Source organism: Rissa tridactyla, chromosome 30 (genome assembly GCF_028500815.1).
Source record: "Rissa tridactyla isolate bRisTri1 chromosome 30, bRisTri1.patW.cur.20221130, whole genome shotgun sequence".
Lineage (NCBI taxonomy): Eukaryota > Metazoa > Chordata > Aves > Charadriiformes > Laridae > Rissa > Rissa tridactyla.
The window spans coordinates 136,764-162,309 of record NC_071495.1 but is presented as its reverse complement, the minus strand read 5'-3'; the positions used below and the strand labels follow the sequence as shown (position 1 = coordinate 162,309).

At 67.1% G+C, this 25,546-nt stretch overlaps 3 protein-coding genes across 4 annotated transcripts; 2 read left to right on the top strand and 1 right to left on the bottom strand.

The window, feature by feature from the left end:
- The first annotated feature begins 3,504 nt into the window (after positions 1–3,504).
- On the top strand, positions 3,505–7,018 carry PIP4P1 (phosphatidylinositol-4,5-bisphosphate 4-phosphatase 1). Its single transcript, XM_054184012.1, is given in 8 exon segments — positions 3,505–3,583; positions 3,984–4,168; positions 4,532–4,638; positions 5,469–5,559; positions 5,561–5,575; positions 6,141–6,193; positions 6,309–6,399; positions 6,875–7,018. Coding segments are annotated over 8 exon segments (765 nt in total).
- A 1,691-nt stretch (positions 7,019–8,709) lies between these two features.
- APEX1 (apurinic/apyrimidinic endodeoxyribonuclease 1) lies at positions 8,710–16,875 on the bottom strand. Of its 2 annotated transcripts, XM_054184021.1 has the most exons (6): positions 16,768–16,868; positions 16,203–16,223; positions 15,959–16,054; positions 13,807–13,961; positions 12,217–12,409; positions 8,710–10,608 (listed from the first exon to the last, which is right to left on the bottom strand). In XM_054184021.1, exons 3-6 carry the CDS (start codon positions 16,011–16,013, stop codon positions 10,094–10,096), a joined length of 918 nt encoding a protein of 305 aa, XP_054039996.1. In that variant the 5' UTR covers positions 16,014–16,054; positions 16,203–16,223; positions 16,768–16,868; the 3' UTR covers positions 8,710–10,093. The 2 variants fall into 2 exon arrangements, with proteins under 2 accessions (XP_054039996.1, XP_054039997.1); XM_054184022.1 differs by lacking the exon at positions 16,203–16,223 and having other exon boundaries at positions 15,959–16,032; positions 16,768–16,875.
- Positions 16,876–16,930: 55 nt separating this feature from the next.
- Positions 16,931–25,412, top strand: OSGEP (O-sialoglycoprotein endopeptidase). The gene is made up of 11 exons (XM_054184028.1): positions 16,931–17,175; positions 17,887–18,006; positions 18,729–18,904; positions 19,664–19,759; positions 20,826–20,875; positions 21,657–21,735; positions 21,822–21,887; positions 23,304–23,394; positions 24,239–24,314; positions 24,663–24,761; positions 25,351–25,412. Exons 1-11 carry the CDS (start codon positions 17,061–17,063, stop codon positions 25,388–25,390), a joined length of 1,008 nt encoding a protein of 335 aa, XP_054040003.1. The 5' UTR covers positions 16,931–17,060; the 3' UTR covers positions 25,391–25,412.
- Positions 25,413–25,546: the final 134 nt, after the last annotated feature.

Genomic DNA, 25,546 nt, shown 5'->3' with positions numbered 1-25,546 from the left:
GGGCTCAGACCCCCCAGTGACCCCCCCCCCCCCCCCCCCAGTCCCACAAGTGGGCCCACACACACCCCCTGGCCCCACAAGTGCCCCCCTCAGTGCCCCCCAAATCCGCCCCCCCTGCCCCCCAAGTGGCCACCCCCTGCCCCCCCAATTGCCCCCAGCCCCCCAAGTGCCCCTTCCAGCCCTAAACACCCCCTAAGTGGTCCCCCTCCCAGCCCCCCAAGTGCCCCCCACACCTCCAGCCCCCCAAGTGCCCTCTCAGCCCCCCAAGAGGTCCCTCCAGCCCACCAAGAGGTCCCTCCCACCTCCCAGCCCCCAAGTGCCCTCTCAGCCCCCCAAGTGCCCCCCCAACTGGTCCCTCCGGTCCCCCAAGTGCCCCCAAATTCACCCCCTGCCCCCCAAGTGCCCCCTCCAGCCCCCCAAGTGGCCCCATATCTACCCCTAGCCCCCCCAAAACAGCCCCCAATGCCCTCCCAGCCCCCCAAGTGGCCCCCCCAGCCCCCCAAGTGGCCCCATATCCACCCCTAGCCCCCCAAAACAGCCCCCAATACCCTCCCAGCCCCCCAAGTGCCCCCCCAGCCCCCCAAGTAGCCCCATATCCACCCCTAGCCCCCCAAAACAGCCCCCTAAGTACCCTCCCAACCCCCCAAGTGGCCCCTCCCACCTCCCAGCCCCCCAAGTGCCCCCCCAAGTGGCCCCTCCAGCCCCCCCAAGTGGCCTCATAGTCCACCCCCAGCCCCCCAAGTGCCCCCCGCCGTGGGGCGACGGACCGGTGCTGCGGGGGAAGTGGGGGATGTCGGCGTAGGGGAAGGTGTGGGGCTCCTGCAGCTCCTGGGCCAGGGCCCCCAGCCCCGACCCACAGACCAGGGCCACCCGCGGGGGGGTGGGCACCCGGGCCCGCAGCCAGGCCGCCGCCTCCGCGCACGCCTCGTAGCTGGGGGGGGACGGGACACACGGATGCCCGCGTCACCCCATGGCGGGGCACCCCGGACCCATAGTTCGAGCCATGGGGCACGCGAGACCCATAGGGTGGCACCCAAGGTCAACCCAGAGCCATAGAGTGGCCCAACATGGCACCCAAGCCCCATAGATTGAGCCCCAAGGTCAAGCGGGACCCATAGATTGAGCCCAAGGTCAAGCGGGACCCATAGATTGAGCCCCAAGGTCAAGCGGGACCCATAAGGTGGCACATGCTGGCAACTAAGACCCATAAGGTGGCACCCAACATCAACCAAGACCCATAGGGTGGCACCCAACATCAACCAAGACCCATAGAGTGACATGTGGGGGCACCCAAGACCCATAGGGTGGCACCCAATGTCAACCCGGACCCATAGGGGGACCCATGGTGGCACCCAAGACCCATAGCGTGACACCCAACATCAACCAAGACCCACAGGGTGGCATGTGGGGGCACCCAAGACCCATAGGGTGGCACCAAAGGTCAACCCGGACCCATAGGGTGACCCATGGTGGCACCCAAGACCCATAGGGTGGCACCCAACATCAACCAGGACCCATAGAGTGACATGTGGGGGCACCCAAGACCCATAGGGCGACACCCAAGGTCACCCAGGACCCATAGGGTGACCCATGGGGTGACCCATGGTGGCACCCAAGACCCATAGGGTGGCACCCAACATCAACCAGGACCCATAGAGTGACATGTGGGGGCACCCAAGACCCATAGGGCGACACCCAAGGTCACCCAGGACCCGTAGGGTGACACATAGCAGCACCCGAGCCCCATAGCGTGACCCACAGGGTGACCCACAAACCCTGGTGGGACCCATAGGAGCATCCACACCCCACAGGGTGCCCCATAGGCTGCCCCCCCCGCCCCATAACGTGCCCCACAGGCTGCCCCTTGCCCCATAGGTCGCCCACAGCCCCCTGCCCCATGGCCGAGACCTTGGACTCTCGGGGCCCAGGGCCAGACGGACTTTGGGACCCACGGAGGGAGGGAGGGAAAGGGTGGGGCCGCCCCTCCCCCGCTCTCTGAGGGGGGGGAGACACCCCAAAAAAGGGGGTCGGGGGGGGACCCCCCATATCCCCCCAAAAAGGGGACCCATAAATGGGAAACACCCCCAGGCCCCCCAAAAAGGGGACCCAGGTGCTGGGACCCCCCCCCAGATCCCCTCAGAAAAGGGACCCATAAACGGGGGCCCCCCCCCCGAAAAGGGACGCAGATAAGAGGGACCCCCCTAAATCCCCTCGGAAAAGGGACCCCATTTATAGTCCCCCCCCCGCCAAATCCCCTCAGAAAAGGGACCCAGGAGGCCGGGACGCCCCCAAATCCCCCCAAATAAGGGACCCAGGAGTGCGGGACCCCGCAAAAATGGACCGAGGGAGCCGGAACCCCCCCCAAATCCCCTCAGAAAAGGGACCCAAATGTGGGGACCCCCCCAGATCCCCTCAGAAAAGGAACCCATAAACGGGGGGCCCCCCAAAAAGGGACACAGATAAGAGGGACCTCCCTAAATCCCCTCGGAAAAGGGACCCAGAGGTGAGGACCCCCCCCCAATCCCCTCAGAAAAGGGACTCATTTACGGCCCCCCACCCCAAATCCCCTCAGAAAAGGGACCCACGAGCCCGGGACCCCCCCCAAATCCCCCCAAATAAGGGACCCAGGAAGTGCGGGACCCCGCAAAAATGGACCGAGGGAGCTGGAACCCCCCCCAAATCCCCTCAGAAAAGGGACCCAAATGTGGGGGACCCCCCCCAGATCCCCTCAGAAAAGGGACCCATAAACGGGGGCCCCCCCCAAAAAGGGACACAGATAAGAGGGACCTCCCTAAATCCCCTCGGAAAAGGGACCCAGAGGTGAGGACCCCCCCCAATCCCCTCAGAAAAGGGACTCATTTACGGCCCCCCCCCCAAATCCCCTCAGAAAAGGGACCCACGAGCCCGGGACCCCCCCAAATCCCCCCCAAATAAGGGACCCAGGAGTGCGGGACCCTGCAAAAATGGACCGAGGGAGCTGGAACCCCCCCAAATCCCCTCATAAAAAGGACCCAAATGTGAGGACCCCCCCCAAGCCCCCTCAGAAAAGGCGCCCCCATCGCACCTGCCCTCCATGGCCGCCCGCCGCCTTCTGCCGCGACCCGGCCCCTTCCGGCCCTTTATATCGAGCGGCGCCGGCGTGACGTCATGCGCAGCCCCCCACCTCGCGCCGCCCGGGCCTCTCCGCCAATCGGCTGCCCGTCGCCATGGAGACGCCGCCGCGCCCCCGCTCCAGCCCGCGGCGGGCCAATGGGAGGGCGCGGCGACACGGAGGCGGTCGCCTGGCAACGCGTCACGTGAGGGGAGGGCCCCAATGGGCAGCGCGCTGAATGGGGGGATCACGTGGGTGAGAGCGGGCCAATGGGAGAGCGCGGAGGGGAGGGCGGGGTCGCGTGGGGAGAGCGGGCCAATGGGAGAGGGCGGGGGGGGTAAGGAGGGGGTGGGGAGGGGTCACGTGAGGCGGGCAGGCCAATGGGCGGGCGAGGGGCGGGGCCGGGCGGTGTCATGGCGGACGGGGAGCGCTCGCCGCTGCTGCCGGCTGAGGCGGGGCCGGGCCCGGGCGCCGGGGGAGGCCCGGGGGGGGGTGAGTGGGGCGGGGCTTGGCGACAGGGGGCGGGGCTTGGGAGAGAGGGGCGGGGCCTAGGGGAGGCGGGGCGGGGCCTAGGAGGGGTGGGAGGGGCTGCGCAGGGCCACGGGAGGGGCTTATGGGCGAAGGGGCGGGGCTTGAAGGAGGGGCGGGGCTTGTGGGGGAAGGGGCGGGGCCTGGGGGCTCGGGCGGAGGGGCGGGGCTTGTGGGCGAAGGGGCGGGGCTTCGGGAAGGGGCGGGGCCTAGAAGGGGCGGGGGTCTCGGAAGGGGCGTGGCTTCTGGGGAAGGGGGCGGGGTTTATGGGGAAAGGGGGTGGGGCCTAGAGGAAGTGGGCGGGGTTAATGGGGGGGCGGGGCTTCATCGCTCACGCCTCCCCCCCCCCCCCCCCCCGTTGCAGGCGCAGCGGGGGCGGGCCCGGGGGCGGTGCTTCCGGGGGAGGCCCCGCCCCCTTACTCGCCATTGGGCAGCCCGGAGGGGGGGGCGGGGCCGGCGGTGACGTGCCGCGTCTGCCAGCGGCCAATCAGCGTGGAGGGGAAGACCCACCAGCACGTCGTCAAGTGCGGGGGCTGCGGGGAGGCCACGGTGAGGGGGCGGGGCCGGGGGGCGGTGGGAGGGGCTTGGGCGCAGGGGGCGTGGCTTCTGCAGCAGAGGGGCGGGGCTTGGAGGCGGTGGGAGGGGCTTGGGGGGGAGGGGGCAGGGCTTAAGGGGGGCCAAGAGGGTGGGGCTCAAAGGGGGAGGGGTCTGGAGGGGCGGGGTCTAAAGGGGGCGGGGCTTAAAGGGGGCGGGGCTCGAAGGGGGCGGGGCTTAGGGGGCCCGAATGGGAGGGGGTTTGGGGGTGGCTTAAAGGGGCGGGGCAGGGCCTGGAAGGGGCGGGGCTTGCGGGGGCGGGGCTTGCGGGGGGGCGGGGCCTCGGAGGGACAAGCCCCGCCCCCCCGGCACCCCCAGCCAATCCGCACGGCCCCCGGGGGGAAGAAGTACGTGCGCTGCCCCTGCAACTGCCTGCTGGTCTGCAAGGCCTCCTCCCAGCGCATCGCCTGCCCCCGGCCCTACTGGTCAGACTGGGAGGCACTGGGAGGGGGAGTGGGGGGACTGGGAGGGGGACTGGGAGGGACTGGGAGGCACTGGGAGGGACTGGGAGGGGGAATGGGGGGACTGGGAGGGACTGGGAGGGGATTTGGGGGGGACTGGGAGGGACTGGGAGGGGGAATGGGGGGACTGGGAGGGACTGGGAGGGGATTTGGGGGGACTGGGAGGGGGAGTGGGGGGACTGGGAGGGACTGGGATGGACTGGGAGGGGGAATGGGGGGACTGGGAGGGACTGGGAAGGGATCTGGGGGGACTGGGAGGGGATCTGAGGGGACTGGGAGGGACTGGGAGGCACTGGGAGGGACTGGGAGGGGATTTGGGGGGACTGGGAGGGACTGGGAGGGGGAATGGGGGCACTGGGAGGCACTGGGAGGGACTGGGAAGGGATCTGGGGGGACTGGGAGGGACTGGGAGGGGATCTGAGGGGACTGGGAGGCACTGGGAGGGACTGGGAGGGGATTTGGGGGGACTGGGAGGGGGAATGGGGGGACTGGGAGGCACTGGGAGGGACTGGGAGGGGATCTGGGGGGACTGGGAGGGGAACGGGCGTGGACTGGAGGGGCTGGGAGCAGAGCGGGAGGAAGAATGGGGATGCTGGGATATACTGGGAAGGACTGGGAGGGACTGGGAGGGGATGTGGGGGCGCTGGGGGGGGACTGGGAGGGAACTGGGATATACTGGGAAGGACTGGGAGGGACTGGGAGGGGATGTGGGGGCGCTGGGGGGGGACTGGGAGGGGCCGCTGGGGGGAGGGGGCCGCCCTGGGGCTTCCCAGTATGACCCAGTGCCCTCCCAGTAAGCGCATCATCAACCTGGGCCCGGTGCAGGGGGGGGCCCCCAGCCCCGACCCCCCCCCCGGCGGCGTCCGTGTGGCCTGTGGGCACTGCGGGGGGGCCCTTCCTGGTGAGCCCGCCCCACACGTGTGGGGCGCCACCCGCGGCCGGGGTCCTGACCCCCATGGCTGGGTTCCTGCCCCCCCATCTGTGGGTCCCAGCCCCATAGATGTTGGTCCCTACCCCCTATATCTCCATCCCCACCCCCATACACAACCCCCGCCCCCTGTGTGTGGGTCCTGACCCCTATATGTGTGTCCCAGCCCCATAGATATGGGTCCCCAGCCCCTGTGTCTGGGTCCCAGCCCCCCATGTATAGGTCCCGCCCACCATATGTGTATGCCTTGCCCTATATATGGGTCCCCGCCCCCTATATGTGGGTCCCCACCACCCATATGTGGGTCCCGGCCCCATAGATCTGCATCCCAGCCCCATAGCTGTGGGCGCCCCGCCCCTTCTACCTGCCTCCCACCCCCTATATATGGGCCCCACCCCCTATATGTGGGTCCCAGCCCTACAGATGTGGGTCCCACCCCTTCTATACCCCCCCCCGCCCCCGCCTGCGCCCCTGCGCGGGGGGGGGGCGTGTCCCCCAAATGGGCGTGTCCCCCCGCTGACCCCGCCCCTTCCGGCAGTGGGCGGAGCTGACGGACCGCGCCCTGGCCCGCTGCCCCCATTGCCGCAAGGTGTAAGTAATGCCCCCCCCCCCGCCCCCGCCGCGCCGCGGGCCCTTTAAGGGGGCGTGGCCACGGCCTCTGGCCACGCCCCGCACCCGACGCTTTGGCCCCGCCCCCCCCCCGCAGCTCCGCCATTGGCCGGCGGTTTCCGCGGCGACGCTGCCTCTGCTGCCTCCTGCTGGCGCTGCTGATTGGCGGAGCCGCCGCCGGGCTGGCGGTGAGGGGGCGGGGCTTACGGGGGGGCGGGGCCTCGAGGGGGCGGGGCTTAAAGGAGCCGGGTTCGGGGGGGGGGTTTCAAGGGGCAGAAGGGGCGGGGCTTAAAGGGGGGTAGGAGCCAGCACGGGGGCGGGGCTTCGAGGGGGTGTGGCCTCGAGGGGGGCTGGGCTGAAAGGGGGAGGGGCCTAAACGGGGGCGGGTCCGAAGGGGCCAATGGGGGGCGGGGGTTAAAGGGGGCGGGGCCTCCGGGGGGCGCCGAAGGGGCGGGGCTTAAGGGGAGGGAGGGGGGGAGGGGGCGGGGCCGAAGGGGGGGAGGAACCAACGGGGGCCACCGAGGGGGCGGGGCTTCGAGGGGGCGGGGCTTAAAGGGGGGGTAGGAGGCGACGGGGGCGGGGCTCAAAGGGGCGGGGCTGAAAGGGGGCGGGGCTTGGCGGGCCTGACCCCGCCCCCCCCCGCTCCCCCCCGCCCTCCGACAGGTGGGGACGTGGGGCGTGGCCCGGGGGGGCGGGGCGCTGTGGGCGGGGGGGGCGGTGCTGGGGGCGGGGGCGGGGGCGTGTCTGCTGCGAGCGGCCTATTGGGGCTGCCTGCGCGTCAGCCTGCCCCTCCCCCACCGGCCGTGACGCCCCGCCCCCGAGGGACCACGCCCCCGCGGGACCACGCCCCCGAGGGACCACGCCCCCGAGGGACCACGCCCCCGCGGGACCACGCCCCGGCACGCCCGGCGGGGATTGGACGGGACGAGGTCACGGGACGGACGCCGCGCGGCAGGGGGGGGGGCGGCGGCCATCTTGCTCCCCCTCCTCCCAGCATGCCCCTCCCCCCCCAGCATGCCCCGCCCCCCTGTACATAGGCCCCGCCCCCTCCCCTGTACAGACCCCTCTATTTAAGGAACGGCCCCGCCCCCCCCCCCCCCCCAAAACGAGGCTGTAAATAAAGCCCTGGACGCCCGGGTCCCCTCTGCCCCATAGATGGGGGTCTCAGCCCCATAGAGGGGGGTCCCAGACCCATAGAGGGGGGTCCCCCGGGCACCTGGGTCCCCTCTGCCCCATAGAGGGGGGTCCCAGCCCCATAGAGGGGGGGTCCCAGACACATAGATGGGGGTCTCAGCCCCATAGAGGGTGTCCCCGGGGCACCTGGGTCCCCTCGGCCCCATAGAGGGCGGTCTCAGCCCCATAGAGGGGGGTCCCAGACCCATAGAGGGGGGGTCCCCTGGGCACCTGGGTCCCCTCTGCCCCATAGAGGGGGGTCTCAGCCCCATAGATGTGGGTCCCCGGGGCACCTGGGTCCCCTCTGCCCCATAGATGGGGGTCCCAGCCCCATAGAGGGGGGTCCCAGACACATAGATGGGGGTCTCAGCCCCATAGAGGGTGTCCCCGGGGCACCTGGGTCCCCTCGGCCCCATAGAGGGCGGTCTCAGCCCCATAGAGGGGGGTCCCAGACCCATAGAGGGGGGTCCCCCGGGCACCTGGGTCCCCTCTGCCCCATAGAGGGGGGTCCCAGCCCCATAGAGGGGGGTCCTCTGGGCACCTGGGTCCCCTCTGCCCCATAGAGGGGGGTCCTGCCCCATAGAGGGGGGTCCCAGACCCATAGAGGGGGGTCCTCTGGGCACCTGGGTCCCCTCTGCCCCATAGAGGGGGGTCCTGCCCCATAGATGTGGGTCCCTGGGGCACCTGGGTCCCCTCTGCCCCATAGATGGGGGTCTCAGCCCCATAGAGGGGGGTCCCAGACCCATAGAGGGGGTCCCCCGGGCACCTGGGTCCCCTCTGCCCCATAGATGGGGGTCTCCGCCCCATAGAGGGGGGTCTCAGACCCATAGAGGGGGTCCCAGACCCATAGATGGGGGTCTCAGCCCCATAGAGGGGGGTCCCAGACACATAGATGGGGGTCTCAGCCCCATAGAGGGGGTCCCCCGGGCACCTGGGTCCCCTCTGCCCCATAGATGGGGGTCTCAGCCCCATAGAGGGGGTCCCCCGGGCACCTGGGTCCCCTCTGCCCCATAGATGTGGGTCCTGCCCCATAGATGTGGGTCCGCCCGGACGCCTGGGTCAACAACAGCCTTTATTGCCCCCTCTGTGGGGGGGGGGTGGGGTGTAAAAATATATGGGGCGGGAAAAGGGGGGGGGGGATCCCTGAGGGTTTTCCGGGCCCTATGGGGGGCGGGGCTATGGGGGGCGGGGCCCTATAGGCGCTATAGGGCGGGAGGGATCGCTGAAATCTATGGGGCTGAGGGGGGCATCCGTACAGTGATCTATAGGGGTCAGGGGCGTCTATGGGGCTGGGGGGGGGGGGGGAGACCTATAGAAGGCCAGGGCGGGTACAGGGGTGTGGGGCGCCCCATAGATTCCATGGGGCGGGAGGAATCGAGGCCTATGGGGCTGGGGGGGGGGATCTATAGGGCTCGCGTCGGGTCTATGGGGCTCAGTGGGGTCTATGGGGCGGGGGGGGGGCACCTATAGGAGGTCTATGGGGCGGCGCGTAGCGGTCGGCGGCACCGCGATGACGTCACGCGGAGCGTGATGACATCATCAAACCCCGATTTTGGGGCATTTTGAGCAAATCTGTGGCCAAGCAGAGGCCGATGGGCCCCCAAACCACCATATCAAGCCCTGATGACATCATCAAGCGCCAATTTTGGGGCATTTTGGGGCAGATTTATGGCCAAGTAGAGGTTGGTGAGACCATCGTGACCTTGTGTTGCACCATGATGACCTCATCAAGCGCCAATTTTGGGGCCTTTAGAGCAAATCTGTGGCCAAGTAAAGGTTGATGGGCCCCCAGGCCACCATATTAAGCCACGGTGACCTCATCAACCCCCAATTTTGGGGCCTTCGGGGCAAATTTATGGCTAACTAGAGGTTGATAGGCCACCAAGCCGCCATATTAAGTCATGATGACCTCATCAAGCGCCAATTTTGGGGCCTTTAGAGCAAATCTGTGGCCAAGTAAAGGTTGATGGGCCACCAAGCCGCCATATTAAGTCACGATGACCTCATCAAGCGCCAATTTTGGGGCCTTCGGGGCAAATTTATGGCCAACTAGATGTTGACAGGCCCCCAGGCCGCCACATCAAGCCACGATGACCTCATCAAGCGCCAATTTTGGGGCCTTTGGGGCAAATCTGTGGCCAAGTAAAGGTTGATGGGCCACCAAGCCGCCACATCAAGCCACGATGACCTCATCAAGCGCCAATTTTGGGGCCTTTGGGGCAAATTTATGGCCAACTAGATGTTGACAGGCCACCAAGCCGCCATATTAAGTCATGATGACCTCATCAAGCGCCAATTTTGGGGCCTTTAGAGCAAATCTGTGGCCAAGTAAAGGTTGATGGGCCACCAAGCCGCCATATTAAGTCACGATGACCTCATCAAGCGCCAATTTTGGGGCCTTTGGGGCAAATTTATGGCCAACTAGAGGTTGATAGACCACCAAGCCGCCATATTAAGTCATGATGACCTCATCAAGCGCAAATTTTGGGGCCTTCGGGGCAAATTTATGGCCAACTAGAGGTTGATAGGCCACCAAGCCGCCACATTAAGCCACGATGACCTCATCAAGCGCCAATTTTGGGGCCTTTGGGGCAAATTTATGGCCAACTAGAGGTTGATAGGCCACCAAGCCGCCACATTAAGCCATGATGACATCATCAGACCCTAATTGTGGGGCATTTGGGGCGGATTTATGGGGGGCGCGGGCGGCTAGAGGGCGAGCAGCAGGGTGATGGGGCAGTGGTCGCTGCCCAGGACGCGGGAGCGGATCTTGCTGTCGCAGAGGGCGGGCGCCAGGCGGCGCGAGAGCACGAAGTAGTCCAGGCGCCAGCCCACGTTGCGCTGCCGCGCGCCCCCCAGGTAGGTCCAGAAGGTGTAGGCGTGGGGCAGCGCCGGGTAGAGGTGGCGGAAGGAGTCCAGGAAGCCGGCCTCCAGCAGCGCCCCGAAGCCCTCCCGCTCCTCCGCCGTGAAGCCGGCCGAGCGCCGGTTGGCCCGGGGGTGCCGCAGGTCCAGCTCCTGGTGGGCCACGTTGAGGTCGCCGCAGAGGGCCACGGGCTTGCGGGCGTCCAGGCGGGCCAGGTAGCCCCGGAAGGCCGCGTCCCACCGGCGGCGGTAGTCCAAGCGCACCAGGCCCCGGCCGGAATTGGGAACGTAGGCGGCCACCACGTAGAGGGCGGGGAACTCGGCCGTCACCACCCGGCCCTCGCGGTCGTGCTCCTCCTCACCTGCGGCGGGAGGGCGGGGAGAGGGTCACCGGGAGCCACCGGGGGGCAACTGGGAGCCACCGGGGGTGACTGGAGGCAACCGGGAAGCAATTGGAGCCAAGTGAAGGGCAACCGGGGGCAACTGGGGGCAACCGGGGAGCAACGGAGGCCAACTGGGGCAACTGGGAGGCAACTGGAGGCAACTGGAGTCAAGTGCGAAACAACTGGGGTCAACTGAAGGGCAACTGGGGGCAACTGGGGGCAACTGGGGTCAACCGGGGGCAACTGGGGGCAACTGGGAAGCAATGGGAAGCAACCGGGGTCAACTAGGGTCAACTGGGGAGCAATGGAGGCCAACTGGGAGGCAACTGGAGTCAACTGGAGGCAACTGGAGTCAAGTGGGAAACAACTGGGGTCAACTGAAGGGCAACTGGGGCCAACCGGGGGCAACTGAAGGGCAGCTGGGGTCAACTGGGGGCAACTGGGGGCCAACGGGGGGCAACTGGGGTCAACTGGGGGGCACCTGGGAGCATCTGGGAGCAACTGGGAGGCAACTGGGGGCAACTGGGGCCAACCGGGGGCAACTGGGGAGCAATAGAGGCCAACTGGGGCAACTGGGAGGCAACTGGAGGCAACTGGAGTCAAGTGGGAAACAACTGGGGTCAACTGAAGGGCAACTGGGGGCAACTGGGGTCAACCGGGGGCAACTGGGGTCAACTGGGAAGCAATGGGAGGCAACCGGGGGCAACTAGGGTCAACTGGGGAGCAATGGAGGCCAACTGGGAGGCAACTGGAGTCAACTGGGGGCAATTAGAGTCAACTGGAGGCAACTGGGAGGCAACTGGGGGCAACTGGGGGCAGCTGGGGAGCAATGGGGGCCAACTGGGGCAACTGGGAGGCAACTGGGGGCAACTCAAGTCAAGTGGAGTCAAGTGGGAAGCAACTGGAGTCAACTGGGAGGCAACTGGGAGGCAACTGGGAGCAACTGGGGAGCAATGGAGGCCAACTGGGGCAACTGGGTGGCAACTGGGGGCAATTAGAGGCAACTGGAATCAACTGGAGTCAACTGGGAAGCAACTGGAGTCACCCGAAGGGCAACCGCGGTCAACCAGGGGCAACTGGGAGCAACTGGGGGCAACTGGGGGCAACTGGGGGCAACTGGGGGTCCAGGAAAGGACTTGGGGGTCCCGGGGCGTGGACTTACATGTCCCAGGAAGGACTTATGGGTCCCAGGGGGTGACTCGGGGGACCCGGGGGGGTGGATCTATGGGTCCTGGGGGGCACTTATGGGTCCCGGGGGGCGCCCGTGGGTCCCCAGAGTGGATTTTGGGGCCATTTCAGTGGATTTCTGGGCTCGTTCCTGAAGGTTCGAGGTCCTTCAAGGCGGGTTTGGAAGCCCGAGGGCTCACTTAGGGGTCCCAGGGGGTGGATCTATGGGTCCCGGGAGGTACTTATGGGTCTCGGGAGGCACTTACGGGCCCCAGGATGTACTTATGGGTCCTAATCGTGGATTTTTGGGCTCGTTCCTGAAGGTTCGAGGTCCTTCAAGGGGAATTGGAGGGCGGAGGGCTCACTTGGGGGTCCCAGGGGGTGGATCTATGGGTCCCGGGATGTACTTATGGGTCTCACCGATGCCGTAGGTGACGCTGAGGGGCTCGTGGCGGGCCAGCAGCCCCACGCCGCTGTAGCCGGGGCGACCTTCGGGGCTGGCCCAGAACTGGTGGGGCAGCCCCGGGAGGGCCCGGACCTCGGGGGGCACGGCCGGCCCCACACATTTGGTCTCCTGCAGGCACAGGACGTCGGGGGCCTCCTCCTGGACCCACTGCGGGGGGGCAGAGAGACAGCCTGGATCCCCCCCGCCCCACAGATGGGGGGCCGGATGCATAGATGTGGGTCCCCCCCCCCATAGATGTGGCTCCCAGCCCCATAGATGCGGGTCCCCCTGGACTCCCGTCCCCCCGCCCCACAGATATGGCTCCCAGCCCCACAGATATGGGTCCCACCCCCAAAGATGTGGCTCCCAATCCCATAGATGTGGCTCCCACCCCATAGACGTGGGTCCCCCAGACCCCTGTGTCCCTCTGCCCCACAGACATGGCTCCCAGCCCCACAGACGTGGCTCCCAGCCCCATAGATGTGGCTCCCACCCCATAGACGTGGGTCCCCCAGACCCCTGTGTCCCTCTGCCCCACAGACATGGCTCCCAGCCCCACAGACGTGGCTCCCAGCCCCATAGATGTGGCTCCCACCCCATAGACGTGGGTCCCCCAGCCCCCTGTGTCCCTCTGCCCCACAGACGTGGCTCCCAGCCCCACAGATGTGGCTCCCAGCCCCACAGATATGGGTCCCAGCCCCATAGATATGCCACCCGACCCTGTTAATTGGCCTCCCAGCCCCATAGATGTGGCTCCCACCCCATAGACGTGGGTCCCCCAGACCCCTGTGTCCCTCTGCCCCACAGACGTGGCTCCCAGCCCCACAGATGTGGCTCCCAGCCCCACAGATATGGGTCCCAGCCCCATAGATATGCCACCCGACCCCGTTAATTAGCCTCCCAACCCCATAGATGTGGCTCCCACCCCATAGACGTGGGTCCCCCAGCCCCCTGTGTCCCTCTGCCCCACAGACGTGGCTCCCAGCCCCACAGATGTGGCTCCCAGCCCCATAGATGTGGCTCCCACCCCATAGACGTGGGTCCCCCAGACCCCTGTGTCCCTCTGCCCCACAGACATGGCTCCCAGCCCCACAGATGTGGCTCCCAGCCCCACAGATATGGCTCCCAGCCCCATAGATGTGGCTCCCACCCCATAGACATGGGTCCCCCAGACCCCTGTGTCCCTCTGCCCCACAGACGTGGCTCCCAGCCCCACAGACATGGCTCCCAGCCCCACAGATATGGGTCCCAGCCCCACAGACATGTCCCCTGACCCTGTTAATTAGCCTCCCAACCCCATAGATATGGCTCCCACCCCATAGATGTGGGTCCCCCAGCCCCCTGTGTCCCTCTGCCCCACAGATGTGGCTCCCAGCCCCACAGACGTGGCTCCCAGCCCCACAGATATGGCTCCCAGCCCCACAGACGTGGCTCCCAGCCCCACAGATCCGCCTCCCGAGCCCGTGGACGCGCCCCCCGGCCCCACAGACGCGCCCCCCACCCCACAGACGCGGCTCCCCCGCAGCCCCCCGGCCGTGGGTCCCGGCCCCACAGGCGCGGCTCACCTGCAGCCCCCCCTTGCGCACCCAGGCCCGCAGCCCGTCCACGTTCCAGGACGTCACCTTGAGGGTGAAGCGCTGCCCCCCCGGCGCCGCCTCCCGCGTGGGGGGGTCCTCGTACTGCCCCTCCCCCGCCACGCCGCGCTTCGCCGGGCCCCCGCCTGCGGAGAGGGGCGCTGGGGGCACTGGGGGCACTGGGGGGGACTGGGAGGGGACTGGGGGGACTGGGAGGGACTGGGAGGGGACTGGGATATACCGGGGGGGACTGGGAGGGACTGGGGGGGACTGGGAGGGGACTGGGAGGGGCTGGGAGAGCGCTGGGAGAGCACTGGGAGGGACTGGGGGGGACTGGGAGGGGACTGGGGGGGACTGGGAGGGGCTGGGAGGGACTGGGAGGGAACTGGGAGGGAACTGGGATATACTGGGGGGGACTGGGGGGGACTGGGGGCACTGGGAGGGACTGGGAGGGGACTGGGAGGGGATTTGGGGGCACTGGGAGGGGACTGGGAGAGACTGGGAGGGACTGGGAGGGGATTTGGGGGCACTGGGAGGGATTGGGATATACTGGGGGGGACTGGGAGGGGACTGGGAGGGACTGGGAGGGACTGGGAGGGGACTTGGGGGCACTGGGAGGGACTGGGGGGGACTGGGGGGGACTGGGGGCACTGGGGGGGACTGGGAGGGGATTTGGGGGCACTGGGAGGGACTGGGGGGGACTGGGGGGACTGGGAGGGACTGGGGGGGGGACTGGGAGGGGATTTGGGGGCACTGGGGGGGACTGGGGGCACTGGGGGGGACTGGGAGGGGATTTGGGGGCACTGGGAGGGGACTGGGGGGACTGGGAGGGGACTGGGATAGACTGGGGGGGACTGGGAGGGGACTGGGAGGGACTGAGAGGGCACTGGGAGGGACTGGGAGGGGACTGGGATATACCCGGGGGGACTGGGAGGGGACTGGGATATACTGGGGGGACTGGGAGGGGATGTGGGGGCACTGGGAGGGGATTGGGGGGGACTGGGGGGCACTGGGAGGGACTGGGAGGGGATTTGGGGGCCCTGGGGGGGCTGGGATATACTGGGAGGGACTGGGAGGGAACTGGGAGGGAACGGGGAGGGACTGGGATATACTGGGGGGGACTGGGAGGGGATTTGGGGGCACTGGGAGGGAACTGGGAGGGACTGGGATATACTGGGGGGGACTGGGAGGGGATTTGGGGCCACTGGGCTGTACTGGAAGGGACTGCGATATACTGGGAGGTAACTGGGATATACTGGGAGGGACTGGGAGGCGCTGGGGTTCTGTACTGGGTTATACTGGACTATGACCACATAACGCTGGTCTATACTGGTCCATACGGGTCTGTACTGGACTACGTCACTTTATATGGGCCTATACTGGTCTATACTGGTCTGTACTGGTCTGTACTGCCCTATGTTGGTCTACGCTGGTTTATACTGGTCTGTACTGGTCTATGTTAGTTTATATGGGCCTATACTGGTCTATACTGGTCTATACTGGGCTGTAGTGGTCTATGCTGCTCTATACTGGTCTGTGTTAGTCTATACTACCCTGTACTGCTCTATACTGGTCCACACTGGTCCATACTGGTCCATACTGGTCCGTACTGATCCGTACTGGTCCGTACTGGTCCGTACTGGTCTATGCTGCTTGATTTAGTGTGTTATACTGGCCCATAGTGACTTATATTGGTTTATACACTGGTCTGTACTGGTCTGCATGAGTCTATACTGGTCTGTACTGGTCCATACTGGTCCATACTGGTTTATACTGGTGTATACTGGTCCATACTGGTCTAAACTGCTTAATTTACTGGGTTATACTGGTCTATACTAATTTATATTGGTTTATATGCTGTCTGACACTGGTCTGTACTGGGCCATACTGGTCCATACTGGTCTGTACTGGTCTATACTGGTCCATACTGGTGTGTATTGGTCTATACTGGTCCATACTGGCCTATACTGCCTCATTTAGTGGGTTATACTGGTCTACACTGACCTATGTTGGCTTATATACTGGTCTGTACTGGTCTGTACTGGTCCGTACTGGTCTGTACCGGTCTGTACTAGTCTGTACCGGTCTATAGTGGGCTGTACCGGTCTATACTGGTCCGTACTGGTCCGTACTGGCCACTCACCCGTCTCCTCCCCGCCATCGCCCTCGGCCGCCTCCTTCTTGCTGCGCTTCGGCATCGCCCACAGGCCACGCCCCCTGCGGAGCAAACCACGCCCCCCCGAGCTCAAACCACGCCCCCTGCGGAGCAAACCACGCCCCCGCGGGTCAAACCACGCCCCCTGCAGAGCAAACCACGCCCCCCCGAGCTCAGGCCACGCCCCCTCCGAGCTCAAACCACGCCCTCCTGCGGAGCAAACCACGCCCCCTCCGAGCTCAGGCCACGCCCCCTCCGAGCTCAGGCCACGCCCACTCCGGGGCTAAAACCACGCCCCCCACGGGTCAAACCACGCCCCCTCCGAGATCAGGCCACGCCCACTCGGGGGGGGGCTAAAACCACGCCCCCTCCGAGCTCAGGCCCCGCCCCCGCGGCCCCGGCCCCGCCCCCTCCGCCGCCCGCAGCCAGTCAGCGCCTCGCTTTCCCCAACCGCCCCCCCCCCCCCCCCTCCCCAGGCTCCGTCCCGCCCCTGCGCCGCCGCTCGGCCAATCAGGGGGCGCCGCGCGGTTTGAACCGGCCAATCGGCGCCCGCCGGGGCCCAAACCGGAGCCAATCGGCGCCCGCCGGGGCTCAAACCGGGGCCAATCCGCGCCCGCCGGGGCCCGAACCGGAGGCTACAGCGCCCGCCGCTCCCCCTCCCCCTCCCCCGCCGCGAATCCGCCCCCCCCACCCCCCCTCACGCGGCAGCCAATCAGCGCCCGCCCCCGCGGCTTTGTCCCGGCCCCCCCCCCCCTCCCCGCCGTCCCCTCCCGCAGCCAATCAGCGCCCGCCCGTACCTTTAGCCCCGCCCAACCGGCTCTTCCCGGGGCCAACCAGCGGCGGCGGCGGCGGCGGCGCGCGCCCGAGCGGCTCCTCGTGCGGCGGCGGGGGGCGGAAGCGGAAGCGGCGCCGCGTCACGTGACGGCGTGGGGGGTGGGAAGGCGGCGCTGAGGGGGGAAGCGGCGTCACTTCCGGGCGGGAAGTGACGCGCTGGGGGCGCGCGGCGCGCGGCGGGAGAGGGAAGGAGCGGGAGAAGAGCGGGCGGTGACGTCAGGGCGCGACGTGAGGGCGACGGGAGCGCTGTGACGTCATGCCGACGGTGCTGGGGCTGGAGGGCTCCGCCAATAAGGTGGGGGCGGGGGTGGTGCGCGATGGCGTCATCCTCAGCAACCGCCGCGCCACCTACGTCACGCCGCCCGGGACCGGTGAGGCCGCTGACGTCACTACCGACCCTCCCCGCGCGGCTCCTTCTCCCCCCCCTTTCCCTCCCCCCCGGGGGTGACGTCACTCCCGGCCTAGAGACACCCCCCGTGACGTCACTCCTCCTTCCCGCCCCCCGACGTCACTCCCCCCGCGCCCTGCCCACAGTGACGTCACCCCGACATCACTCCTCCTCCCCCCCCCCGTGATGCCACCCCCCCTCCTATGACGTCACCTCCCCCGGGATCCCGATCCACCCCCCCGTGATGTCACCGGTCTCCCGTGGCCTCCTCCCCTCCCGTGACGTCACAGCCCCGTCCAACCCCCCCGTGACGTCACAGCCCCTCCCCGTGATGCCACGCCCCCTCCCATGACATCATTCCCCCCAGTCCCTCCTATGACGTCATCCCGCCCCCCCCCCGTGATGTCAGCACCCCCCCTGGCCCACCCCATGACATCACAGCCCCTCCCCCTGTGACGCCCCCCCCCTCCTATGACATCATCCCGCCCCCTGTGACGTCACCACTGCCCCCGACCCCCCCGTGACGTCACCCCCTCCTATGACATCACTCCCACCCCCGTGACGTCACCACTCCCCCCACCCCATGACATCACAGCCCCTCGCCCTGTGACGTCCCCCCGCTCCTATGACATCACTCCCGCCCCCGTGACGTCACCCCCCGTGACCCCGCCCCCCGTGTGACGTCACCCCCCAGGCTTCGCCCCCGGCCCCACGGCGCGGCACCACCGGGGGGCGGTGCTGGGGCTGGTGGGCGGGGCCCTGGCCGACGCCCGGCTCCGCCCCCGCGACATCGACGCCGTCGCCTTCACACGAGGTGGGCGGGCGGGGGCGGGCCCTCATTTGCATCTCATTTGCATGCCCTGGGACGGGGGGGGGGGGGTGGGAGCCCCCGGGAGGCGCCTGGGTCGCGTGTCCGTGGCGTGTCCTTGGCGTGTGCGACCCCAGACCCACATGGGGGACCCCCGTCGGCCCCTCCCCCGCCCCATGGGGCCTTACCGTGTCCTTGGCGTGTCCTTGGCATGTCGGTGGCGTGTCCGTGGGGTGTTGGTGGCATGTCCTTGGCGTGTCCTTGGCGTGTTGGTCCCACCCATGGGCCCCGGGGCGGTGGGTGGGTGGGTGTGGGGGGGGGATGGGGGGGTGTGTGTGTTCCCGCGTGTCCTTGGCGTGTCCTTGGCGTGTTGGTGGCGTGTCCTTGGCGTGTCGGTGGCGTGTCGGTGGCGTGTGGGTGGTGTGTCCTTGGCGTGTGGGTGGCGTGTTGGTGCCACCCGCGGGCCGTGGGGCGGTGGGTGGGTGGGTGTGGGGGGGTATGGGGGGGTTGTGTGTTCCCGCGTGTCCATGGCATGTCCTTGGCGTGTCCATGGCGTGTCCTTGGCATGTCCTTGGCGTGTCCTTGGCGTGTCCTTGGCGTGTTGGTCCCACCTGCGGGGCGGTGGGTGGGTGGGTGTGTGGGGGGGATGGGGGGTTGCGTGTTCCCGCGTGTGGGTGGCGTGTGGGTGCGTGTGGGTGGCGTGCGGTCAGCGCGTGTGGCCGGCGCAGGGCCGGGGATGGGGGCCCCGCTGGCGGTGGTGGCCGCGGTGGCCCGGACGCTGGCCCAGCTGTGGGGCCGCCCCCTGCTGGGGGTCAACCACTGCCTGGGGCACATCGAGATGGGGCGGCTGCTGGCCCGCGCCCCCGACCCCCTCGTGCTCTACGTCAGCGGCGGCAACACCCAGGTGACCGCGCGGGGGGCGCAGGGCGGGGACGTGACATCACGGGGTGACGCGGGACGGCGCGGGGGGGGCGCGGGGCGGGGAGGTGATGTCACGGGGTGACACAGGATGGCACGGGGGGGGCGCGGGGCGGGGATGTGATGTCACAGGGTGACACGTGACGGCGCGGGGGGGCGCGGGGTGGGGATGTGATGTCACAGGGTGACACGGGATGGCACAGGGGGGCGCGGAGCGGGGACGTGACGTCATGGGGTGACGCGGGACGGCGCGGGGGGGGCACGGGGTGGGGATGTGACGTCATGGGGTGACACGTGATGGCACGGGGGGGCGCGGGGCGGGGGACGTGACGTCACAGGGTGACACGGGATGGGACGGGGGGGCACATGTTGGGGATGCGACGTCACAGGGTGACACGGGGTGGCACATGTTGGGGATGTGACGTCACGGGGTGACGCGTGACATCACGGGATGAGACATGTTGGAGGATGTGACGCCATAGGGTGACGCGTGACGTCACGGGATGGCACAGGGCAGGGATGTGACGTCATGGGGTGACACGTGACGTCAGGGGGTGACACGTGTCGGGGATGTGACGTCACGGGGTGACACGTGATGCCACGGGAAGGCGCGTGTGGGGGATGCAATGTCACGGGACGGCACGGGGAGGGGATGTGACGTCACGGGGTGACGCGGGGGGGCGGGGGGGGTGACGTCACGTCCCACGGGGGGGTGACGCCGTGCCGTGGCGCGTGCCCCGCCCAGGTGCTGGCGTTCTGCCGGGGCCGGTACCGCATCCTGGGGGAGACCCTCGACCTGGCCCTGGGCAACTGCCTCGACCGCCTGGCCCGGCTGCTCCAGGTGCCCCACGGCGCGCCCGGGGGGGCCGGACCCACGGGGGGGGGGGCCCGGACCCACAGAGGGGGGGCCCGGACCCATAGAGGGGGGGCCCGGACCCATGGAGGGGGCTCCCGGACCCGTGGGCGTCAGTCCCTGCCCCATAGAGGGGGGTCCCAGCCCCATAGATGTGGTTCCTGCTCCATAGATGGGGGTCCCAGACCCATAGGTGTGGGTCCCAGCCCCATAGATGTGGGTCCTTCCCCATAGATGTGGGTCCCCCGCCCACCTGGGTCCCCCCTGCCCCATAGATGTGGGTCCCAGCCCCATAGATGGGGGTCCCCCGGGCACCTGGGTCCCCCCTGCCCCATAGATTGGGGTCCCAGCCCCATAGATGTGGGTCTCCCGCACGCCTGGGTCCCCCCCTGCCCCATAGATGTGGGTCCCAGCCCCATAGATGTGGGTCTCCCGGGCACCTGGGTCCCCCCTGCCCCATAGATGTGGGTCCCAGCCCCATAGATGTGGGTCCCCCGGGCACCTGGGTCCCCCCTGCCCCATAGATGTGGGTCCCAGCCCCATAGATGTGGGTCTCCCTGGCATCTGGGTCCCCCCTGCCCCATAGATGTGGGTCCCAGCCCCATAGATGTGGGTCTCCCGGGCACCTGGGCGCCCCCTGCCCCATAGACATGGGTCCCAGTCCCATAGATGCGGGTCTCCCTGGCATCTGGGTCCCCCCTGCCCCATAGACGTGGGTCCCAGTCCCATAGATGCGGGTCGCAGCCCCATAGACGTGGGTCCTTCCCCATGGATGTGGGTCCCCCGGGCACCTGGGCCCCCCCTGCCCCATAGATGTGGGTCCTTCCCCATAGATGTGGGTCCCCCGGGCACCTGGGCCCCCCCTGCCCCATAGATGTGGGTCCCAGCCCCATGGATGTGGTTCCTGCCCCATAGATGTGGGTCCCAGCCCCATAGATGCGGGTCCCAGCCCCATAGATGTGGGTCCCCCGGGCACCAGGGCCCCCCCTGCCCCATAGACGTGGGTCCAGCCCCACGGAGGTGGGTCCCCTCTAACCCCCGTCTGCCCCCGCAGATCCCCAACGACCCCAGTCCCGGCTACAACATCGAGCAGCTGGCCAAGGGGTGAGCGGGGGGGGTTGGTAGCCACGAGGCCCAGGTTGGGAGCCACGGACCCTTAGCAGCCCCCGACCCCCTTTAGTAGCCCCAAACCCCCCTTTAGTAGCCCCAAACCCCCCTTTAGTAGCCCCAAACCCCCCCTTTAGCAGCCCCCAACCCCATTTAGTAGCCCCAAACCCCCCCTTTAGTAGCCCCAAACCCCCCTTAGCAGCCCCCAACCCCATTTAGTAGCCCCAACCCCCCCTTTAGTAGCCCCAAACCCCCTTTCAGTAGCCCCCACCCCCCTTAGTAGCCCCAAACCCCCCTTTAGTAGCCCCAAACCCCCCTTAGCAGCCCCCAACCCCATTTAGTAGCCCCAAACCCCCCTTTAGTAGCCCCAAACCCCCTTAGTAGCCCCAAACCCCCCTTTAGTAGCCCGAAAGCCCCTTAGTGGCCCCCAAAACCCCTTGTAGTAGCCACCAAATCTCCCTTTAATAGCCCTCAAACCCTCTTTTAGTAGTCCAAATCCTCCTTTGGTAGCCCCAAACCCCCTTCAGTAGCCCCGAACCCCTTTTATTAGCCCCAAACCCCCCTCTAGTAGCCCCAAACCCCCCTTTCAGTAGCCCAAAACTCCTTTTAGTAGCCCAAAAACCCTTTTAGTAGCCCCGACGTCCCCTTCAGTAGCCCCAACCCCCCCTTCAGTAGCCCGAAAACCCTTTTAGTAGCCCCGACGCCCCCTTCAGTAGCCCCAACCCCCTTCGCTAGCCCCCCCGCCAGCCCCCCTCACTAGCCCCCTTGGTGGCCGCAGGGGCCAGCGGCTGGTGGACCTGCCCTACGTGGTCAAGGGGATGGACGTCTCCTTCTCCGGGCTCCTCTCCCACCTCCAGGTAGCCCAGGAGGGGCCCCAGGTAGCCCAAAAAGGGGGGGGGGGGGCACCCAGGCCTCCGGGGCTCACCCCCCCCCCCCCCTTTAGGCTATCACCCCCAAGCTTTTGGCTAGCGGAGAGGCCACCCGCGAGGACCTCTGCTTCTCCCTCCAGGTGGGCTAGTGAAAGGGCGAGGGGGGCTAGCGAAAGGGGGGGGGGGGGGGGGCGACTGGAGGGGTTGGGGGCTACTAAAGGGGGGTTTGGGGCTACTGAAGGGTGGTTTCGGGCTACTAAAGGGGGGGTTGGGGCTACTAAAGGGGGGTTTCGGGCTACAAAAGGGATTTGGGGGCTACTGAAGGGGCTTGGGGGCTATTAAAGGAGGGTTTGGGGGCTCTTAAAGGGGGTTTTGGGGCTACTAAAGGGATTTTGGGGCTACTAAAGAGCTTTGGGGGTTATTAAAGGGTTTGGGGCTACTAAAGGGGGGGTTGGGGCTATTAAAGGGAGGTTTTGGGGCTACTAAAGGGGGGTTTGGGGCTACTAAAGTGGTTTTGGGGCTACTAAAGTGGTTTTGGGGTTACTAAAGGGTGGGTTGGTGCTATTAAAGGGGGGTTTGGGGGCTACTAAAGGTGGGTTTGGGGCTACTGAAAGGGGGTTTGGGGCTACTAAAGGGGGGTTTGGGGCTACTAAAGGGCTTTGGGGGCTACTAAAATGGGGTTTGGGGCTCCTAAAGGGATTTTGGGGCTACTAAAGTGGTTTTGGGGCTACTAAAGGGGGGTTTGGGGCTACTAAAGTGGTTTGGGGGCTATTAAAGGGGTTTGAGAGCTATTAAAGGCGGGTTTGGGGCTCTTAAAGGGGGGTTTGGGGGCTACTAAAGGGATTTTGGGACTACTAAAGTGGGTTTGGGGCTAGTAAAGGGGGTTTTGGGGCTACTAAAGGGGCGTTGGGGGCTACTAAAGGGGTTTGGGGGCTACTGAAGGGTGGTTTGGGGCTACTAAAGGGGTTTGGGGGCTACTAAAGGGGGGGTTTGGGGCTACTAAAGGGAGTTTGGGGCTACTAAAGGGGGGTTGGGGGCTACTGAAGGGTGGTTTTAGGCTACTAAAGGGGTTTGGGGGCTACTGAAGGGGGGGTTTGGGGCTACTAAAGGGGTTTGGGGCTACTAAAGGGGGGTTGGGGGCTACTGAAGGGTGGTTTCAGGCTACTAAAGGGGTTTGGGGGCTACTGAAGGGGGGGTTTGGGGCTACTAAACGGGGAGTTGGGGCTATTAAAGGGTGGTTTTGGGCTACTAAAGGGATTTGCAGGCTACTGAATGGGTTTGGGGGCTATTAAAGGGATTTGGGGGCTACTGAAGTGGGTTTGGGGCTACTAAAGGGCGTTTTAGGGCTACTAAAGGGCTTTTGGGGGCTATTAAAGGGGGGTTTGGGGCTACTAAAGGGGGTTTTGGGGCTACTGAAGGGGATTTGGGGCTACCAAAGGCTTTTTTTGGCCACCGAAGGGGGTCTGTGGCCAATGTGGGGGGGGGGTTGCCCCTCCGTGGGTCCCGTGACCCCGCCGGGGGCCGGTGGCTACTGACGGGCCCGGGGTGGCCACCAGGAGACGACCTTCGCCATGTTGGCCGAGGTGTCGGAGCGAGCGCTGGCCCTGACCCGCGCCCCACAACTGCTGCTGGTGGGCGGCGTGGCCTGTGAGTGCGACCCACAGCTGTGGGGCGGGACCCACTGCCGGGGGGCTGGGAGCCACGTATGGGGGGCGGGACCCACATCTATGGGGCTGGGAGCCACATCTATGGGGCTGGGAACCACATCTGTGGGGCTGGGAGCCACGTATGGGGGGCAGGAGCCACATCTATGGGGCTGGGAGCCACATCTATGGGGCTGGGAGCCACATATAGGGGGCGGGACCCACATCTGTGGGGCTGGGAGCCACATATGGGGGGCTAGGAGCCACGTATGGGGGGCGGGAGCCACATCTATGGGGCTGGGAGCCATGTATGGGGGGCGGGACCCACATCTATGGGGTTGGGAACCATATCTATGGGGCTGGGAGCCATGTATGGGGGGCGGGAGCCACATCTATGGGGCTGGGAGCCACATATGGGGGGGCGGGACCCACATCTGTGGGGCTGGGAGCCACGTATGGGGGGCGGGAGCCACATCTATGGGGCTGGGAGCCACATCTATGGGGCTGGGAGCCACATATGGGGGGGCGGGACCCACATCTGTGGGGCTGGGAGCCACGTATGGGGGGCGGGAGCCACATCTATGGGGCTGGGAGCCACATATGGGGGGGCGGGACCCACATCTGTGGGGCTGGGAGCCACGTATGGGGGGCGGGAGCCACATCTATGGGGCTGGGAGCCACATCTATGGGGCTGGGACCCACATATGGAGGGCTGGGAGCCACATATAGCAGGCGGGATCCACATCTATGGGGCTGGGACCCACAAATGGGGGATGGGAGCCGCATCTATGGGGCTGGGCGCCATATATAGGCGCTGGGACCCACACTTATGGGGCAGCTCTCCCCAGGTAACCGCCGGCTCCAGGAGATGCTGCAGACGATGTGCAGCGCCCGGGGGGCCCAGCTCTGCCCCACGGACGAGAGGTGGGGCCGCGACCCACATCTATGGGGCTGGGACCCACATAGAGGGGGGTGGGAGCCATATCTATGGGGCTGGGACCCACACACAGGGGTCTAGCACCCACATATAGGCGGCCGGACCCACATCGCTTGATGTGGGACCCACATACAGGGGGCTGGGCCTTTGTATAGGGGGCTGGGACCCACATCTATGGGGCTGGGACCCACATCCGTGGGGCCGGGAGTCACATAGAGGGGCCGGGGCCCAGCGATATGGGGCGGGACCCACATACGGGGGGGGGTTGGGGCCCACATATGGGGGGGTGGGAGCCACATCTATCTATGGGGCTGTGCCCCACATCTATGGGGCAGGTACTGCGTGGACAACGGGGCCATGATCGCCCAGGCCGGGTGGGAGATGCTGAGGGCGGGACAAGTGACGGAGCTCGACCAATCAGGGATCACCCAGAGGTGAGGGGGGGGGGACCCCAGCGTCCGGGACCCACACTTGGGGGGCTGGGACCCACAGATGGGGGGGGGGTGCGGGCTCACGTCTATGGGGCTGGGAGCCACGTATGGGGGGCTGGGACCCGCATCTATGGGGCTGGGAGCCACATCTGGGCGGCCGGGACCCCCATCTATGGGGCTGGGACCCACACGTACAAGGGTGAGAGCGATATCTATGGGGTGGGACCCACGTATGGGGGGCTGGGGCCTACCCGTGGGGCTGGGACCCACCTGTAGCGGGCGGGACGCACGTCTGTGGGGCCGAGACTCGCATATAGGGGGTGGGGACCCACAGATAGGGGTCCGGGGCCCACATGTAGGGGGTGGGGCCCCCAGCGATGGGGCTGGGACCCACATATAGGGGGCGGGGACCCACATACGGGGGGCCGGGGCCTGTATGTAGGGGGCGGGGACCCACATATAGGGGCTGGGGACCCATATGTAGGGGGTGAGACCCACATCTGTGGGGCTGGGACCCACATCTCGGGGGCGGGACCCACATCTGTGGGGCGGGGCGGGGCCCATCTGACCTTTGACCTTCCCCCCCCCCCAGGTACCGCACGGACGAGGTCGAGGTCACGTGGCGGGACTGAGGCCGCCCCTCCCCCCCCCGCGGAAGGGGAGGGGGGGAAACGGGGAAAAATGGGGGGAAATGGGGAAAAATGGGGGGAAATGGGGGAAACGGGGGGAAATGGGGGGAAATGGGGGGAAACGGGGAAAAATGGGGGGAAACGGGGAAAAATGGGGGG

What these genes read in the sequence shown, in the direction of transcription:
- APEX1 (XM_054184022.1), bottom strand. Translation starts at nt 16,013, where the DNA reads ATGCCGAAGCGCAGCAAGAAGGAGGCGGCCGAGGGCGATGGCGGGGAG. An exon ending in CGATGGCGGGGAGGAGACGG is followed by an intron (nt 13,962 to 15,958) that starts GTGAGTGGCCAG and finishes CCCTCTCCGCAG; the next exon opens with GCGGGGGCCCGGCGAAGCGC. An exon ending in CAGCGTCACCTACGGCATCG is followed by an intron (nt 10,609 to 12,216) that starts GTGAGACCCATA and finishes CTCCCGCCGCAG; the next exon opens with GTGAGGAGGAGCACGACCGC.
- OSGEP (XM_054184028.1), top strand. Translation starts at nt 17,061, where the DNA reads ATGCCGACGGTGCTGGGGCTGGAGGGCTCCGCCAATAAGGTGGGGGCG. An exon ending in CGCCGTCGCCTTCACACGAG is followed by an intron (nt 18,007 to 18,728) that starts GTGGGCGGGCGG and finishes TGGCCGGCGCAG; the next exon opens with GGCCGGGGATGGGGGCCCCG. An exon ending in CTCTGCCCCACGGACGAGAG is followed by an intron (nt 24,315 to 24,662) that starts GTGGGGCCGCGA and finishes TCTATGGGGCAG; the next exon opens with GTACTGCGTGGACAACGGGG.